The 17900-nt window shown below is 50.2% G+C and overlaps 2 protein-coding genes across 2 annotated transcripts in view; both read left to right on the top strand.

The window, feature by feature from the left end:
• Positions 1–7587, top strand: part of LOC102159389 (putative neuroblastoma breakpoint family member 5) — a gene marked incomplete at its 3' end in the record, with an annotated part of 30786 nt that extends 23199 nt beyond the window's left edge. Inside the window, exons 8-13 of the mRNA XM_021090712.1 lie at positions 206–555; positions 2367–2571; positions 3121–3235; positions 5264–5478; positions 6625–6679; positions 7521–7587. Of these exons, the coding sequence (XP_020946371.1) occupies positions 2394–2571; positions 3121–3235; positions 5264–5478; positions 6625–6679; positions 7521–7587 (630 nt within the window). The remainder of the gene's footprint in view (positions 1–205; positions 556–2366; positions 2572–3120; positions 3236–5263; positions 5479–6624; positions 6680–7520) is intronic.
• On the top strand, positions 7593–17298 carry LOC102164472 (neuroblastoma breakpoint family member 6-like). The gene is made up of 8 exons (XM_021090825.1): positions 7593–7734; positions 8733–8787; positions 10122–10336; positions 11399–11450; positions 12220–12413; positions 13131–13358; positions 14763–14968; positions 17255–17298. Exons 1-7 carry the CDS (start codon positions 7593–7595, stop codon positions 14957–14959), a joined length of 1083 nt encoding a protein of 360 aa, XP_020946484.1. The 3' UTR covers positions 14960–14968; positions 17255–17298.

Genomic DNA, 17900 nt, shown 5'->3' with positions numbered 1-17900 from the left:
AGATATCTAAAGTGGACCATCAGCTCTTGAAAACCCAAATGGGAAAGCACTGCAGATCTCAGAATGGCTAAAATGAAGGTTTGTCGGAAATGGGGGCACCCGGAACTGGCCTGTCTTGGGGGGACAGCGTAGGAATGGAACATGACCCAACTGCACTGCAAATGGTGTCCGTTTCTACCCTATCACCAAGCACTTCTCTTCTCAGGTGCATCTGCCTCGGAGACACAGTGCCTATCTCCAGACGATCATTTGTTCAGCAATAGCCATACCTCCTTTATGCATAATCATTCAAAATATATGTCTTTGTCATCAGAAAAATAGATAATCAAATTGTGCTATACTCCTAAAACAGAATATCTCCTAGCATAAGTATACAACCAAATGACTGATGCAACCAATTGCGATGGAGCCTCAAAACCAGACACTGGTTGAAAGAACACAGAGAAAGGGACCCTCCTGCATCTTTACAATTCAGTGACACGCAAGAATAAACAAAACTCATCTGTGGGGAGAGGATTCCGGCCCTGTTTGTCTGTGGAAGATGGGAATTGACTGGTAAGTAGCACGGGAGAAGTTCGGGAATGGTGGAGGTGTAGTCTCTTGATCTGGGTGGTGATTCCACAATGGATACAGCATGTTGAGTGTACTGAGCTGTGCTCATAAGTTGTGTGTGTTTTTGTTCTAGTAACTTATATGTCAGTATAGAAGGGATGGCATTAAGAAAGGGGGGTGACAAAGACAAAAAGAGTGACAGATGGCAGCAAATGGGTAACAGATATTCACCGTGTAAATAATAAGGATGCGTTGAGAAGAAAACCAAAGTGACTGAGCAGAGCAAACACTACAGAGTATACTTAAGAGAAAAGATAAGGAAATTTAAAAGTTCAACTCATATTAAATGACAGACGGCCCTGTTGGGAAAATCACCCCGGAACGACCATCACAGACCTCATCTCCATTAAAAGTACTGTCATTCTGTTGACTATAATGGGAGAAGGTGGGTTTTAATGCCCAAGAGAAATGGTTTCTAATGCACAATGCTTTCCTCACCAAATGTGTGGTCTGGGGAAATTTTATAACCGCTGAGATTTTCTTCATAAGGAAAATAACTTATGATTATTCAGATAGTTCATAGGATTAGATACGATCCCTTTAACTATACTAGGTGCTGGGAACATACCTGACTTTGTCCCTCCTTTGTCCACTGTGTAGTTATGGACAGAATACAGTTGGCAGGGGACAGATAAGATGTTCCCAAATAAATATTCCCCACTCGCCATTTCTAGAAAGAAGTCATGTTCATAATTGAAGGAATAGGAGAGGAACAAGAGTCTTTTGAACAGCCATCCCCAAACCTTGACCTTGGCTAGTTTGCATCTAAAAGCAGCCTTGGCAACATCTTGGCCAGGACCAGCCCCTGCAGTGTTCCCTGTCTGGAATGGAATGAGGAGGTACAGTAGAGCTTAGAACAGCCTTGACCCACAGGTTTGATCCCTGGCCTGGGATCTCCGAAGTTTGGGTTGTTAGGATTATCCAAAAGCCAACAGGCTGCCCCAGTGAAGAGAGGACTCTGACATAACACAGAGATGCAGCAAAAAGAGCACTGAATCGGGACAGAATACTTCTACTAATTATTCCTTCCCTTAGCATTATACTCAGCTTTTGTCCTACACGTTTATGTCACAGATCACATTGGGGAAGCCCAAGGAAGAACTTCATGACAGTCTAAACGTTTGATGTCTTTCACTGGTGGAAGAGATTTAGAATGTGTTAACATTTCCAGAGAAGGTGGGGGGACTTCGTGAGAGCCCTTAAGACAATAGGACATGTTGGGAAACTACTTGTGTCTTGATTTTTGGGTAAACAGAGGAGAGTGAAGATGAGAGCTCTGCGCAGATGTGTTTTGGAGGGAGGAAGCTAGCGCAGTGGTATTAGCACAAGTGCAGACACCTATGAAGTGTGGCTGCTGAGGGGGTGTCCCCATGGCTGGCGACCTTCCCAAGGCACCAGGCAGCCTTGTGTATCAGCATGGCCTAGGCCTCTGAATCCAGGGGCCCCCAAGATTCCATCAACCCTCCCCCCACCTTCCAGTTCTGTTGTGGCAACTCCAGACAGTTCCCTGGCACCCTGGGTCCCCCTTCCTCACGCCAGGCCCCATCTGAGCTACAGGCAGGGCCCTGGGCTCTGAGCTCTAGCATCTTGAACTTGGTTTCTGTGGATACAGACCCTCCGGTGTTGTGGGGTGTTGATTCGCGTGTGCCCAATGGTAAGTTAAGAATTCCAGTTTTCCTCATCCCTCATTCCCGCTTCAGCCTATGGGATTCCACGTGCTTTAATCCACCCTGTGCTGGGTGTCTTCTCCCCAGGCCCTGGCTCTCCTGCCACGTGTCACCATGGCAGTGTCTCTTGGCCCTTCATCAGACTTGAGGGCACAACACAAACTCATGCGAGAGAACCAGGAGCTTCAGCGGCAGCTGGCCCAGAGCAAGCAGGACTTCCGAGACCTCAGGGAGAAATTCCTTGTATCCGAAGCTACTGCCTACTCCCTGGCCAACCAGCTGCAGAAATACCGTACGTCCTAGGGGTCGGGGGCAACCAAGCGATGAGTGGTCACTGGCTTCCTTCTAGGAAACGAAACACTCTCCAGACTTGATCTTCTCTCCCCTTTGTCAAAATGAATTTCATTCTGACCACAATCCAGGGCAGGCAGAGGTGGCTCTTTCTCCCTCAGTTGGCAGAGGGTGGGAGAACTGAGGCACCAAGGAACTGCCCCCTCAGGCCCCTGCTCCGTGTCTCACCTCAGAGGGAACAAGTCCTGGGAACGTGGCCCTTGATTGAGGGTCAGTCTGGGGGTGTGTGAATTCTGACCTTGCCAAACAGCAGTTAATCTTGTCTCGTTCCTTTCTGTGCCTTGGAGCTTGTCTTTCCTCAGCTCTAAAATGGGGAGGACTGGAAGGCCGTGCAGTTGGGAGCCCGAGGAATCAGATGTGGAAATCCCTGCGTAGAGCCTGGTAACGGGCTTACACCTGCCCTTGGGATGGACTCTGCCTCCTCCCTTGAAGGCAGTGACCACAGCCGCGTGTCCAGCTTCCCCCTGAGGCAGCGTCTCTGTTTTTGCAGAGTGTGAAGGGCACAGAGACATCATTGAATCCGTGCTGGGGGAGAAGCTAGAGTTTAAGGTGGTGAAGCTGGCAGAGAGGCTGGCAGAGGATCCAGCGCTGGCCAAGAGGTTCCGGTAAGGAGGGTTCTGTGCAGGGAGGCCAGTGGAAGGTCTAGGCCTCTGTGAAGTGGGGCCAGGAGTGACACTGGGCCAGGAGAGGACCGAACTGCTCATGGCAGGCACCCAGGCACAGATACTCATGACGTAATCAGAGAACAGCCACTGGTGAAGTATGGAGTACAGTTGTTATTCAGAGCCTCATTTAACATGATTTTTTTTTTTTTTGACTTTTAGAGCCATGCCTGTGGCATCTGGAGGTTCCTAGGCTAGGGGGTTCGAATCAGAGCTTTAGCCACCAGCCTACGCCAGAGCCATAGCAACCCTGGATCTGAGCCACGTCTGCAACCTACACCACAGCTCAGGGAAACGCCAGATCCTTACCAAGCTGAATGAGGCCAGGGCTCGAACCTGCAACCTCATGTATACTAGTTGGGTTCATTTTTAACTGAGCCATGACAGGAACATCCCATGCTTTTTTTTGTCTTTAATTTTTCTTCTTTTGGTCATGCTCAAGGCATAGAGAAGTTCCCATCCCAGGAATCAAACCAGCACCATGTGTAAATCAATCATACTTTCCTTTAAAAATGTTTTAAAATAAAATATATGAAAGCAGATATACCCCAGGATCCTACTGTATAGCACAGCATATGCAAAGACTATGAAAAGGATCTATATATATGTAACTGAGTGACATTGCTGTTCAGCACACACTCCACAAAATTGTAAAACAACTAAACTTCCAACATTGTTCTTTTTTGAAAAAGCAAAGTAATCCCAGCACAGCAGCAGAAATTTGAGCCACAAATGTGACAATGCTGGAGACTTAACCACATGCTATCATGAAACTCCAGTTGTTATTCAAAGCCTCATTTTCCATGTCTTTTTTTGTTTTTGTTTTTGTTTTTGTTTTTTGTCTTTTAGGGCCTCACCTGCGGCATATATGAGGTTCCCGGGCTAGGGGTCAAGTCAGACCATAGTTCACGGCAACGCCAGATCCTTAACCCAGAGCAAGGCCAAGGATCGCACTTGAATCTGCATGTATGCTCATTCGGTTTGATAATCACTGAGCCATAATGGGAACTCTGCATGCTTTTTAAAAAGTTTTCATTTTTTGGTCATGCTCAAGGCATAGGGAAGTTCCCATCCCAGGAATCAAACCAACACCACATATAAATCAACCATACTTTAATTTAAAAATGTTTTAAAATTAAATATATGAACACAGATATATCCCAGGATCCTACTTATATAGCACAGCATGTGCAAAGAATATGAAAAGGAATCATAATATATGTATAACTGAATGACATTGCTGATCAGCACACACTCACACAACATTGTAAAACAACTATAATCCGCTATTTCTTTTAAAAAAGTAAGAAAGGAAACAACCGAGATATGAGCCACAAAAGTGACAATTCCGGAGAGTTAACCACAAGCTACCAGGAAACTCCAACTCTGCTATTTAAACAAATCATTGATCTGAAATCACAGCACATGAAATTCACCAAATTCAAATCAAGTGAAGAGCTCAGGAGCATTTTGTCCATTTGCAGTGTTTTGTGATGCCAACCTCCTTTCCCTTCCCTCACAATCCCCTCCTGACTGACTCGAGCTTGGCCTCCATCCTGGACCCTGGCATTCTCTTGGTCTTTCGAATTCACACCAGCCGGACTGTCCACACCGGGTGTCTGGCTTTGTGTCAGTGCCTGCCAGTGCCTGATGTGTATTTTCGTGTGGAAACGGGCATGGCTGAGGGAAGACCTGGAGCGCCCTCTCCATGAAGCAGGTGTAGGAGGACACTGGGGTTGTTCCCAGAAGAACACGAGGAATGGGATGTCAAGGACTCTCAGGGGAGCTCTGGCTGTTCCAGAGGCCGCCTTTGTTGTCCGTCCCCCTTTCTCTCCGCCCCAGAAAGGTCACCCCCTAGGTGTCAGACTTCTGCATCGAGAGCTCCTTGGGGATGCCAGGGAGCATCAAACGCCCTAAGAGTGTGTGGTCCATGTCTCTGGGATTTCAAATTGTACCTGTGTGCCCCCTCAGGGAATTGGATGTCCTGATTCACGCTCAGGCAAGAGAGCTGACCCAGTTACGGCAGAAGGTGAAGGAAGGGAGGGATGACTGTGTCCTGCTCGTTCAGCACCTCACCGACCTCCTCACCCACAAAGACCTTGACAAGGACCAGGGGCAGGGCTTGCGAGAGCAACTGACTGAGGGACACAGGCTGGCAGAGCGCCTCGCCCGCAAGTTCAGCCCAGGTAAGGGGGCCACGGACCCCGATTGCACTGGGCAGCTCCATGGTCCCCAAGAGTCTTCACACCTCACTAGGCATGTTTTGGGGATTTGTAGGCTGTGCTTGCAGACTATGGTATTCCTGGGCCCGGAACTGAACCCGTGCCACAGCAGTGACAACAGCAGATCCTTAACCCACTGGGCCCCCAGGGAGCAGCTCACTAGGAATGTTTTTTAGAGCTGTTCGGTTTTCATGGCCCATTAGGGGCTGTGGTAGGACTAGGATGGGCTGAGGGTGAGGACAGAGGGGAAACAAACGCATAGGGTAGGGGAAAGAGTATTCCGACTCTTCTGCCTCCTCCTTGATGGACGAGGGCCTTCGTGCAGGAGGCAGCATGCACCCAGGGATAAAGCACAGAAAGGAGGCTGCGACAGGAGGCAGCCTGTGGAGGGAAAGGAGCCCTGGCCTACGTGTGACAGTTGCCTGCTTCCAGCCTGAGTGCTGCCTTTAGAACTGGGACTGAGTGACGGACTGTTCCTCTCCGGATACCTGTTTCCTCATCTGTATAAGGGATCAATCACTCGATGGTGGCCTTAGTGATGAAATGTGGGGATGTGAACAAATGTAGTTGAGAAAAATGAAGGCCCCTTCGTGTGAGGGGTTGGAGAAGGTCCTTGATGTACTTGATGAACTTGGTGCTGGGAAAGCTGTCTAGGGTGGAACACATTCCATGGAGAGAATTTCCCTTGATACCACACACACAAGCCCACTTGATGAGCCCGTGATGTCCCCAGATGGAGGGATGTGGGGTTTGGTGTTTCTTCCTCTCCTTGTAGAAAGGAGAGGATCTTGTGAGAGCTGCCAAAAAATACAGAGCAGGAGTTTATGGTGAATTTGTGGCAGGAGGGATGATACCGTTGTACAGGTTGAGATGGAAGCTGGACACCAGTGCCGTGACATAAGGAAGAAGAGACAACTGCAATGTTTGCCTGATGACGTGGTGATCCAGCCCTTTGGAGGCAAGGAAATTGCTAAAAGACAATGCGTTAGACCGTCACCACTATCCTAACTCTCACATAGATATGTATGGCTCCATGGCCACATGAGTGCTTGTGTTTGTCGTGGGAGAAGTGGGCAGAAGCTGACTGGGGAGTTCTGAATTTGTTTACAGAGAGTGATGAAGACGAGAAGGAGGACGACGACGAAGCAGCAGCACTCACCCCCAGGTAACAGCACCTGTCAGGATGTGGTCATGGGGAGATAAAATATGGAGAGGTCCCAGGAAGAAGAGTAAGTGAGGTCAAGAGAGTCACAGATGCCAGATGCCAGGAGAAGCAAAGTGCAGACTGAATTTTCTTCCTTCCCTCCTCCCACTCGGGCTCGCCTGTGTCTTGTCTCTGTGGCACCTGTGTGTGTGACCCAAGGCAATGCACTGCCCTTAGGATCTCCTGTGCACACAGGGACTATCTAGCCTCTCCTACATGAACTCCAAGGTGAGATATTTTTGGTTATTCGGAAGAAGGTCACTTCAAAGAAATAAAGACCAAGTAATTAAGGAGTAAATCCAAGACTTAAAGACCAAGAAAATTATCTAGATGTCCCAAATGTACTTGTCATGTGACAGTCATTCTAATAAGACGCCTTAGAGGGCTTTCTGTTCCTAAAGAAGGCATAGCATCTCTGGGAGTCTGTGTTGCTTTAGTCGGTGAATTCCCTTGGCTGCTTTATGTTGAATATCATGTGACTCAGGCACATGGTGCTAGCGCCTGGTGTGGTAGTTCATGTGTGGCTCATGTTCCGGAAAGCCCCACACTGGGATGGCTGAGTGTCCTTCCTCATCAGACGATGTGTGGCCAGGGCAGGGAGCACGTGCTGGTCTCTCTGCCTCCCAACCTGTGGAGCCACACTGCCCTTCACACACAGCAGCACAGTTACCTTCTTCTTTAAGGATATTGCCCTTTTGCTTTCTGGGACCACTCCCTGTGCCTCCCCTGCGACCACCCGGGACAGCTTGGTGTCTGTCCCTCTTAGTTTAATGTTCCGTCATTCGTTTCCCACCTGGCACAGCATGGAAGTGCAGGAGGTTGCAAAGGAGGAGGTGCTACAGGAATCCCAGGATGAATGCATTTCGACCCCTTCATGGTCCAGGAAAGGTCTGACTGCACCCAGCCTTCGGGTGATGGCACATGTGCATCTGATGAGCCAAAAGTTGGCCCTGCTGCAGATGGAGCCTGTGCTGGCTCCCACGCCAAAGAGGATGACGTTCCAACCCCTCACCCAGGTAGCCTGCTTATTCTTTGTTCCCCACAACCCGTCTAGACTGAGCAAGGTCTTCTTCGAAGGTAGACCCTGTAGATATATGTCGGTTCGAGTCAGGGGAAAAGATGGATTATGAGACCCAAACACCAGGTTAGGTCAGGGAGCCTTCATCCCTTCCTAGGTCGAGGTCATGCCTCTGTCCACCTGGACCCACTTTCAGGCCAATGGACCCCAGTCAGGTGTGACAAAGTCTCACTCAGCCCAGCTGGACATCCTCAGGAAGTGACTGTCAGACCTAGTTTGGGGCACATGTGTGTTGTCCCCTGTAATGATCTAAGTTTTCATGCTGTAGGAGGTCCTGGCCTTTCTATCCCTGTGCGGACCCAAGGGCAGACCTGACTGTGTGTGAGGAGACGAGGGTTCCCTGCTTTCCCTGCTCTGAGCCCCCGTCTCCACGGTCTCTGTGTTGGCGTGTCTTAGCTCAGCAGTCATCTGAAATGCAGACAGAGTCCCCTCTCCCCCTGCCTTCCTTGAATGTTTCCATGAAGGTAGTGCGTCCAGCCTTGCATGGCCATTGTTTCTGTGTAGCACCAAGTACTCCTTTCCATTGGAGAGTTGACACAATCCATCCATCCCGCTAGTCTCACGTATAAGTTCCTCTAAGCCATCAACAACTACATTATCCATTGGGACGAACGAGTAGTGTAGAAACAATTCTAGATCATACCTCAGCTCATTTTCTAAGATCTCTGGGGGAAATCCACTCTCTTAGCCATCTGTATAGCCTCAGCAGAGAGGATGCTGGGAGAAGGTTCTTCCAGATCAGGAGGCGATTCCCTAATGGGTCTGGCCGCAGTGCTAATTCTCCTAAGCCTTCACTGAAGTGTCCCGGATCATCTCTGCCGAGGTACTCTGTTCTGACACTGAGAATATTAATGTCGTTGTGGTCGGTGTGTGCACTGAGTTGCCAAGTGTGAGCAGTGCTTAACTCGTGTGACATATTGTCTCTGAATTTCTTAGCAGAAAATCAGAATGGTCATGAGGAAGTGGATGGACAAGAGCCACTGCCCCCCAGGTAACTCTGAAGCTTTGAGGGCTGTGAATGTCGGTACTGATACCAGGAGACCTCAGACGCAGGGAACACCAGAAATTGCTCAGTATAAAATAACTCTTTCAGCGGAGTTCCCGTCGTGGCGCAGTGGTTAACGAATCTGACTAGGAACCATGAGGTTGCGGGTTCTGTCCCTGCCCTTGCTCAGTGGGTTAACGATCCGGCGTTGCCTTGAGCTGTGGTGTAGGTTGCAGACGCGGCTCGGATCCCACGTTGCTGTGGCTCTGGCGTAGGCCGGAGACTACAGCTCCGATTCGACCCCTAGCCTGGGAACCTCCATATGCCACGGGAGCGGCACAAGAAATAGCTAAAAAAATAAAAAATAAAAAAAAATAACTCTTTCATCCCTTCAGGCAACAGTCAAATATCTCCTTTGGTAACAAAGTTGTCTATTTCCCTTGGGATAGTGGTACGGGTTTCAATTTCTTTATTTTATTTTATTTTCAGTCTTTTGAGGGCCGCACCCATGGCATTTGGAGGTTGCCAGGCTAGGGGTCTAATGGGAGCTGTAGCTGTAGCTGTAGCTGTAGTCCATAGCCTATGCCACAGCCACAGCAACGCAAGATCCCAGCCATGTCTGTGACCTACACCACAGCTCGGGCAACACCAGATCCTTAACCCACTGAGCAAGGCCAGGGATCCAACCCACAACCTCATGGTTCCTAGTCAGATTGGATTCTGCCACACCACGACAGGAACTCCCATGGGTTTCCGTTTCTTAATCCCTCAAGGTTAGTGATGCACAGTGAGTAGCCCAGGTGAAAGAGTCAAACACAAGAAATCCTGCAATCACCAGTCCTCTCCTGGGGGTTAAAAGCCGGGGGAGACGCACATCTGCTTTGAGTCCTTTTGGCATCAGCATGTTAGTCAGTGTTGGGAGGCTGGGGAAGAACCTGGAAAACCTTTCATATTGTAGCATGCTCTGGATAAAATAGGTCCTGCAGTCTGTATTTCCTCCAGAGCCGTACTCACTCGGACAGTGTACACTCAGTTCCACACAGGGTCTGCAAAACCAGGATTTCAGTCCTCTGTGTGTGCTGGGGTCCTGACTGTGGCCTGAGGGAGAGGTCATTCTCCTCCAGCAGCTGGTTGTGGGGCCAGAACCCCGAGCCTGTGCTGTTCTCTCTCCCTCCCCATGGCAGCCACACTCCGCCTCACATCTAGGAGGGTGGTTTCTCCCTTCTGGAAGAAGACTGCCGCTTTGCTCTCTGTGTCTGCTCCCTATGCCTCCCCTGAACAGGAGCTAGAAAACCTCCTCTGAGTTTACTTTTCCGTCTTCCCCTCCGCATCTGGCACAGCGCGGAGTTGCAGGAGGTTGCAAAGGAGGAAGTGCTCCAGGCGTTCCCAGATGAAGCTGTTTTGGCTCCTTGCATTCAGCAGGAAGGTTCTGACTGCTACCCGCCTTGCAGTGATGGAAAACTGGCATTTGATGAACAGAAAAAGGGGTCTGCTCTGGATGGAGCCTGTGGTTGCTCTCCTGCTGCAGAGGGTGAAATTCCAGCTGGTCCCCCAGGTAGCCTGCATGTTCTTTGTTCGCCTAGTCTGATAGGAATAATCCCCTCGGGTAGACTGTATGCTGACATAATGTTTGGAACCTGGCACTGCAGTTGCCTTTAAAGCTTGCTTGCTGGTGCTAAAATCTCTTAGCTTTTGTTTCTCTGTAATGCTTTTCATTTTTTTCCCCTTCAATTGCCTTTAAAATGACATAGTCCATGAAGTAATGATTTTGTCCAAGTTCTAGTCATGTTTGCGCCACTGGCAATTAATTAGCCCCCAGGCAGTCCTGCCAGACTCACATGTACCTCTGCCACCATGGCCAGGAACTAACGTTCAAGCCTCCTAAGTTTGGGTGAGTCTCCCATCTCCCATGAAATGCTCCCATTGTCATTCCTGAGCAATGTGCCTCCTGAGTTTCTACCCCTCTCTGAGGCTGCTGCCAGTCTTGCTTGTATCTTTGGAAATGTCACAACGCTGTTTCACGTCTGCCAGCCTAGAGTCTGCATCCTTTCATTTGTCTTCCCTTGTCCCGACTCTTCTGGAACCAGAACATAAGCACCACTGTCAACTTTGGTGCATGTCTCTGAAGCGAGGAAGGGCCCTGGAATTTGCAACCTTAGGAATAGAAAGGCCCCTGTTTCTCTGTAGCACTGAAGAGTCTTTGGACTGGCTGGGGTGTAGATTCCACTCGTCCGTCTAAGCTCAGCATGTCCTTCATCTCATGCATTAACAAGCCTTTCAGCTGGAAGAAGCCTGAATATCATAGCAAGCCCTGAGTTCATAGTGAGGAAGTTCCCCAGGATCTGTGGGGAGACATTTATGTTTAGCTGTTTGCAGAGTCTCAGGACATAAGCTAACTGTGAGGGTGACTTATCCTACCAAGGAGGTTTGTCTGGTGCCTCAAGACGGAAACTCAGTGCCCTCTTTTGACACTCTGTCTAGGGCCTCCGGGAATATTTCTCTCACAATAGACTGTTTTCACATTGTGTGTATTTATGACCCTTGCAAATGTGAGGCAAAGGATGGAGCAAATTAAGGGGATCTGCCTAAAGTAACTGTGCTGTTAATTTCTTTGCAGAAAACCCACATGATCGTAATGGGGTGAAAGAACCAGAGCCACCTGTCCCCAGGTAATTTTGTCTATGTGGGGCTGTTCATACAGTAATGACATCTGCAGACCTCTGACCCAGGGAGAAGCAGAAAGTGCTGGGTCTATGTGTGTCCTCCACTTTGCCAACCAGCAGTTCTCCTGTTGTGTGACGTTTTCTGCTCTCATGGTGGCGCCCGTGTTGTTTCCCGTCTCTCGTTATGCTCTCAAGGGTAGTGACCCCCAGTCAGGTGACCCACGTGAACTATGTCCCAGGGGTCTGTGGCACTCACTTGTTCTCTCACGTCTGCTGTCTGCCTGTTTGGCATCAGCATGTTGGCATAGGTTTCATAGCAAGAAATGGAGACTGACAGTGATAGTATATTATTGCCACCATAATGAGAGACAGAGGCCTTGATGGCCTGAGATGCCTGGGATTCCAGAGGCGCCCCCCACCCCCCTCCCCATGCTGTAGGCCCATTCCCACCCCTTTCCCACTTTCAGTGCCATCGAAATGAAGGGCTGACACCACTGTTACGTGACACTCTGTGTTGTGGGTCATGACTGTACCGTATAGAGGTATTCGGTCTCCTCCTCATCAGCTTGTCGTTGGCCAGAGCACTGAGGACCGACTGTCCTCGCTATTTCCTGACCCTCTAAAAACACACTCTGCCCCCACCCCAGATACACACCCAGTTTGTCCCTCTCTAATGGGTCAGCCAGCCCCTTGGCGGCCTTCGCCACACTCTTAATCATCTGATCCAAACCACATAGACTCTAAGATTCCTGATCACTCTTGGGTGAATCCTCAGGCCTCCGTCCCCCACCAGGCTCCGCGGGGAGCTGCCGCCGATGGCAGAGTGTGGTGTCCCACTGAACTCACTGGATGGAAGCGCTTGGTCTTGCCCAGGTCTTCCCGACCTGTCGGACTCCTTCTGGCCTTACAGGAGTGCTGCCACCCTCTCATTTGAGAACATGGATGTCCCTGATGCTCACGATGCAACCAGTGAGTACTCAGGGCCCAGACCCCCCTGGAGGGGTGTGTGGTCTCAGGACTGTGCACCGCATGACTTCCCTGAAGAGACACAAATTCTGGTTCTGCAACCCTTCTGTGCCTTAGCTCGTATCAGGACTCAGGCCTGTACTACACTATTTATACTTGCTAGGACCTTGGCCCTTAGCCGACCCCATGTGGGAACAGAACATACATGTGTGGGGAGGCAGAAGAGCCGCCAACACTTATGAAGAAGGACGTTGAGAAGGCTCCAGAATTGGGGTGTTCTCTTCGCTTTGTCCATGTCCTATCGTTGTCCAACTCCCTTTTCTACCAGTACCCGCAGGCTCGAGGCCATACTTCTTCCCCTGGTCTTTTAGTCTTGTGGGCAGACACCAACAACTCTTTCTCCCTCAGGCCTTCTCATTAGGCTGAGGGACTGAGGTATGAGTCAGAGAATAATAGGTGTGACTTTATTGCAAATCAAACCCTCTCGGGTCATGTGGGCAGCTTATTGTCTCAGGGACATCACAGCCTGGCCCCTGGCCTCTCCGCATCCCCAGGCATAGCCATAAAGATGGCATCTCCTTCCCGTACATGATGGCTGCCTGTGTTGTCTGGGTCACTGTGTGGATTCTCTGTTAGGCTGGGTCATCACAAATGGGTGTTCATGGAGGGCTTAGCAAGGAAACCTTGGATGGGTGCTACTGAACCTGTTATTCTTTTCAGGTGACACCTGGGGGGATTGTCACAAAGTGCCTTTGAGTTTTGGAAGGCCAGAGATGCAAAGTTCACAAGCTCAGCTGCAGACAAGCACCCAGGTGGCCAATGATCTGCAGCTGCCCCTCAGCCAGCATTTAGATCGTGGTGATGGCAAAGCCAGGCTCCGCCTTTCCTCCAACATCCAGGGCTTTACTGCCAACACTGATACTGGGAACCAAGGGCCACTCTTCCGAGGTAAGAGAGAAGAGGGGAATAGGGAGTTCAGGCCAAGGAGATGGGCGACAGAGTTGTGTGTTTTTCCCCCTCTTTTGAAAATAAAGAGCCACCTTCATCGGGAAGTGTACCAGTCGGTCTGTTTGATAACACCTCATTTATCTCAACCTCTTTACTCTTATCCATAGCTGTCAGTTTTTTTCTCATCAGGATTCACTTCTCGGATTTTTTAACGTTCCTCAATCTGATTTTTTCAACCCCTCACCTCCATGTCGATGGGCATGTGCCATCCTTACCCTCCAGGAGTCTCAACCTCTCCAGCTGGAGCCTCGGGTGCCGGCGGCTTGTCCCTTAGGCGTTGGCCTCACCTGAGAATGAGGAGGGACCCGGGTTCTCAGGTGGAGGTGAGATGAGAAGGAGCAGCACGGAGCAGCCTGGAGAGGCTCCTCGAAAGTGCTCAGGGAGTGTGGGGAAGCGTAGCCCTGACAGGTGCCATTAGGTCCTGGGGTAGCTAGTTGTCTTCTCTTCACTCCTGCCTCTCTTTTTCTTGGCCTTGGCCTCCCACATTCCCAGCCAAGTCCCAAGCTCTCTGGCTGAGTCACTCTTTCTCCTGCTCACTTTCCTCGGAGGCCTGAGCATCAGTCCCGGCTTCACAGAAGATTTTGCAACAATGCATACTTTCCATGCCCTTGACTTTCATACTCCTTGATTCCTCCCCCATATGTCTTAGTTCATGCTACCCACCAGACCTTCTCTCTCTCCTTCTTCTTGTTTCCGTTCTTTGTTTCAAATTCAGCTCATCAGGAGGCTGTTAGAATGAACCGTCAGCAGCCTCATTGGTTTAATGTCCATGCACACTTTGTGGATGTTTTCATTGATCAGCACACCTTCTATACCTCGTGGGGACTGAGTGTGTCTAAACAATATGTGTACGGGATGTGTGTATATGTGGGTGTGTGTATCTATATACATATGCCCTATGATATGTATTGATGCACATTTAACATTGTTTCCAGGTTTAGCCTTCCCCAGGGCTTTTCTGTCCTGAGCTTTTCCTTCACCTGTGACTTTGCTTGGTCTCTACACTCTCATCCCGCCAAATAAGTACAACCCGCGTGTGGCATGGTTTCCTTGTCTTGGTCTTTTCTCCCTGGGAACGTTTTGTTTTTCTCAACGTTATTGTTCTCGACACCTTTTGGGCATTTGGGAGCATGTCTGCCTCATGGTAGTCTCACTAGTATCAGGAGTATCAACAGAAGGAAAGAAGTACCAAATGTCTCCAGTGGCTTCCCTCACCACGCACTTCCCGATGGCCCTTCATGTCCCTGGACACTGTCTTTACCGGAGGTCCCTGGGGGTGGAGGAGGGCGTCACAGGAAGATCATGAGTAACGATGGATCCTGTTGGCTGTGGTTTTCTCTTCAGAGCTGGGTCTGGATGCTTCCATCGGAATGAAGACCCCTCCCAAGCTGGAGGGTGAGGGCTCAGCTGCCAGCAGGCAGGAGTGTCACGTGTGTCACCGCCTTCATGCCTTAAGTTTCCTGAAAGAGAAGATTATCCAAAGAAAACTGCAGTTCAGCAAGTGGAGACTGGCCTGCAGATTCCCTGGCCTCCTTGCTTAGGCTACCGAGGTAATCACCTCTCAGGCTCCTCCATGCCCTTTCTCCTTATGCACCACAGCTCAGTCTCCCACTAGGTTTTCGCTTCCTCCTTTGTGGACTCCACAGCTCTGGCTCCCTCTGCGTGGTCTTTCCTGCTTTCCAGGGGCTGCCACCCTGCCAGGTCCTTGCCTCTCAGTCTTTTGTTTGCATCTGACTCTGCCGTGCCCCTGCGACTGCTCGCCTGATGTTCCCTCTGTCCTACTTTTAGCCCCAGGAAAGCCTGATCCTGTGGTCTTTTCATCCCAACAGCATCTCTAAGGCTGCTGAATACATGGTGCTTTGCGGGAAATCACACACGCAGTTGGCTTCCTCAGCTTCCTTTCCCTCCCCCTCCAACTCCACTGCCTCTTGCATCCAGGACCACGGTCTTAACGACTCACTTGCATGTGGCTTTCCTTTGGCAACGTGGACCTAGGAAAACCCTTCATGCTCAACTTTTTGCATGAGGAAGGGCTGAAAGTGAGAAAAAGGGTCCTGCTTACAAAAGTTGCATAAGAACCGCGTCATAGGTGGGAATGCTAGGCAGGCTGGAGTCAGGTCCCCTCAGTGCCAGGTGGGCAGTCCTGTGAGGGACACACTGGAGCTGGCATTCGGTGCAGGACAGTAGATGGCGCCCTCCTGGCACGCTGGCCAAACCAAGATGTAGACACCCGGTCGTCACAGTGCTCAGGACATGAGGGGAGCAGGCATTCAGACCTCCTGCCCTTTGACTCACCTGCTCCTGCCACACGTGCAGTAAAATTCCAGAACATGACCTGAGTGGGCATCTGAGACCAGGGAATCTAGGAGAGCGTTGTAGTGAATGAACTTTGGACCAAGCTTATGACGACTCAGGGAGAGACAAAGAATACAGGATGAACCTTGCTTCAGACAAACCCAATTGAGAAGGCAGATGGTTTCCATGAGAGTGTCAGAAGGATGACCGGAAACTCTGTGGGGCCAGGGAGAAAGAAGTTCTCGGTGGAAGGGATGGAAAGAAGCAAAAGGAGTGGTGTGAAGTAGTCTAGCCCTAGTAAGTAACTCTAAATCATGTAATTCCAGATAGAAACTGGGTGAGCCTGGATCTAACATGGGTGCGCACACCAAGCCATTGAAATTCTCCCTTCAGGTGAGGTTTGCTTAGCAGGGTTTTTTAAAGCTCTGTGAATAAACATTTAAGGATTCAAAGCACGACGGATCTGGTAGGATGTCAGTACCCAGGATGGCAGGGTCCACTTGTGGCTTCTTTATAGAAAAGCAGAATATCAGCCAGTGATGGACTTAGCCTTCTCTCCACAGAACTATTTGTGCAGCTTGGAAAAGAGAAAAGAGAAAGAGGCAGATAGATGCGCTGGATATACAAGCTCTGTGTTTGGATCCAAGTTTCTCACAGTGTTTAGAGTACCAGATACAGTACACAAAAGAACATGACTTAGAAGCTCAGAGAAACTCCCTTCTTTCTGTAGCTCTGCTGAAGCAGCGCTTCTCTGTAAAGACTTCTTCCTGTCCAGGAGGTTGACCAAACCGCCCCTAGTGCCTGTAGACCTCTCCGGATGGGAGCCTTTCCTCTCTCTTCCTCCAAATGGGTGGGAAGGGCCTGTGGCCTGGCTTCTAGGGTCCGTGTTGTCCATAACAGGCCACCTGAGCTCAGCTACTCCTCAGCTCCTTGGCAGCATAGGTCCTCATCTATGAAAGGTGGAAGGAGAATCGGAGACATTCTGAAGCCCCAGTGGGTCTCCCATTGCAGGGCGCTCCCTGTAGCTGCCTCTCCTCCTCAGAGGACAGGGGCATAGAGGTAGGACAGGGTGTGTTTCTCTACCAAGGACCCTCTGCTCTGGAGCGCAATTTGTTTCGGAATGTGTGAGAGGGATGCTAAGCACATCCATCCCTGGAACGGTGAGAAGGCCATCCTTCAGTGCAGAGGAAGGGGCCTCAAGAGTGCAGTGGCTGCGGAGGACTGGGTGGGGGCACCTGGCTAAGGCTCCGCAGCAGGTCTGAGCTGGGTTATCAGCAAGCAGTGGTGGGGTGAGGACAGGGGTCCCTAGATTCTGCCCCACAGGCTGGATGAACTTCTAAGGCATGGCTCTCACGTTCCCCTCCAGCCAGCCTGTGGCTCTGCCTTCAGCTCCTCGTGTCAGCAGGAGCCCAGCCTGCTCCTGGCCTCAGTCACCATGTGGCCATCCCTGCAGGCTCAGCTCTCAGCAGGACCCTGCAAAGACTCTCACTGATTTTTCTTCTGTCCTCTCTCACCTCCTCTCCTCTCTCTGTGTTTCACAGGTATCTGTTACTTCCAGAACGAAGAAGAGTTATTGCCCAACCCCAAGAAACCACAGCAGAAAAGATTCCTTTTCCACCTGATGAGAAAGACCTACAACAGCCAATCAAGTTGAAGCCCCAAAGGAACACTGGAGGGATCGTCTCCTGAGAATCAGCATCTCAACCATCACCTCCTCCACCCACCGTTTTTACTCCAAAAGACTGATCTCATGAGAGAAATCGCAGTCCTCGGCCTCCTCCCAGTCTTGGGTGTGATCAGTCGATGAGGAGACCAGGGCCAGATGGACTACAGTTTGGAGCGACCTTCACCCTTGCTCCTGTCCACATTCATCCTCCTCACACAGGCATCAGGAGCCGCTGGCAGAAGGCCCCATGTCCACCTGGACATTCTTTGTCAGCACACGGGCTGTGGTCGGAGCAGACGCCCTTAACTGTGCAGTGTTCTTGCCGAAAGTGTTCCGCCTGAGTGTCTTCATGAGGTAGTTATCAGACAGCTGCAGAATGTAGGCCAGTGGCCCAGACACCTGGCCTGTCTGTCTTCAAACAGTCCATGTCTCCACAAAGAAGACAACCAAGAGGAGAAGAGAGATTTGGGGTTCCGAAGGACTAAGAAGTTTATGTGACTATAATTCTTGAGTCCTTTTGA

This window comes from Sus scrofa, chromosome 4 (genome assembly GCF_000003025.6).
Source record: "Sus scrofa isolate TJ Tabasco breed Duroc chromosome 4, Sscrofa11.1, whole genome shotgun sequence".
Taxonomy (NCBI): Eukaryota; Metazoa; Chordata; class Mammalia; order Artiodactyla; family Suidae; genus Sus; species Sus scrofa.
The sequence above is the reverse complement of the archived record's forward strand: the minus strand, read 5'-3'. Positions and strand labels throughout refer to the sequence as shown.

Excerpts from the sequence above, each read along its gene's own strand:
- LOC102164472 (XM_021090825.1), top strand. The coding sequence starts at position 7,593 with ATGGTCCAGGAAAGGTCTGACTGCACCCAGCCTTCGGGTGATGGCACA. Across the intron at positions 12,414-13,130 it reads TGATGCTCACGATGCAACCA|GTGACACCTGGGGGGATTGT; the intron begins GTGAGTACTCAG and ends TATTCTTTTCAG. Across the intron at positions 13,359-14,762 it reads CCAAGGGCCACTCTTCCGAG|AGCTGGGTCTGGATGCTTCC; the intron begins GTAAGAGAGAAG and ends TTTTCTCTTCAG.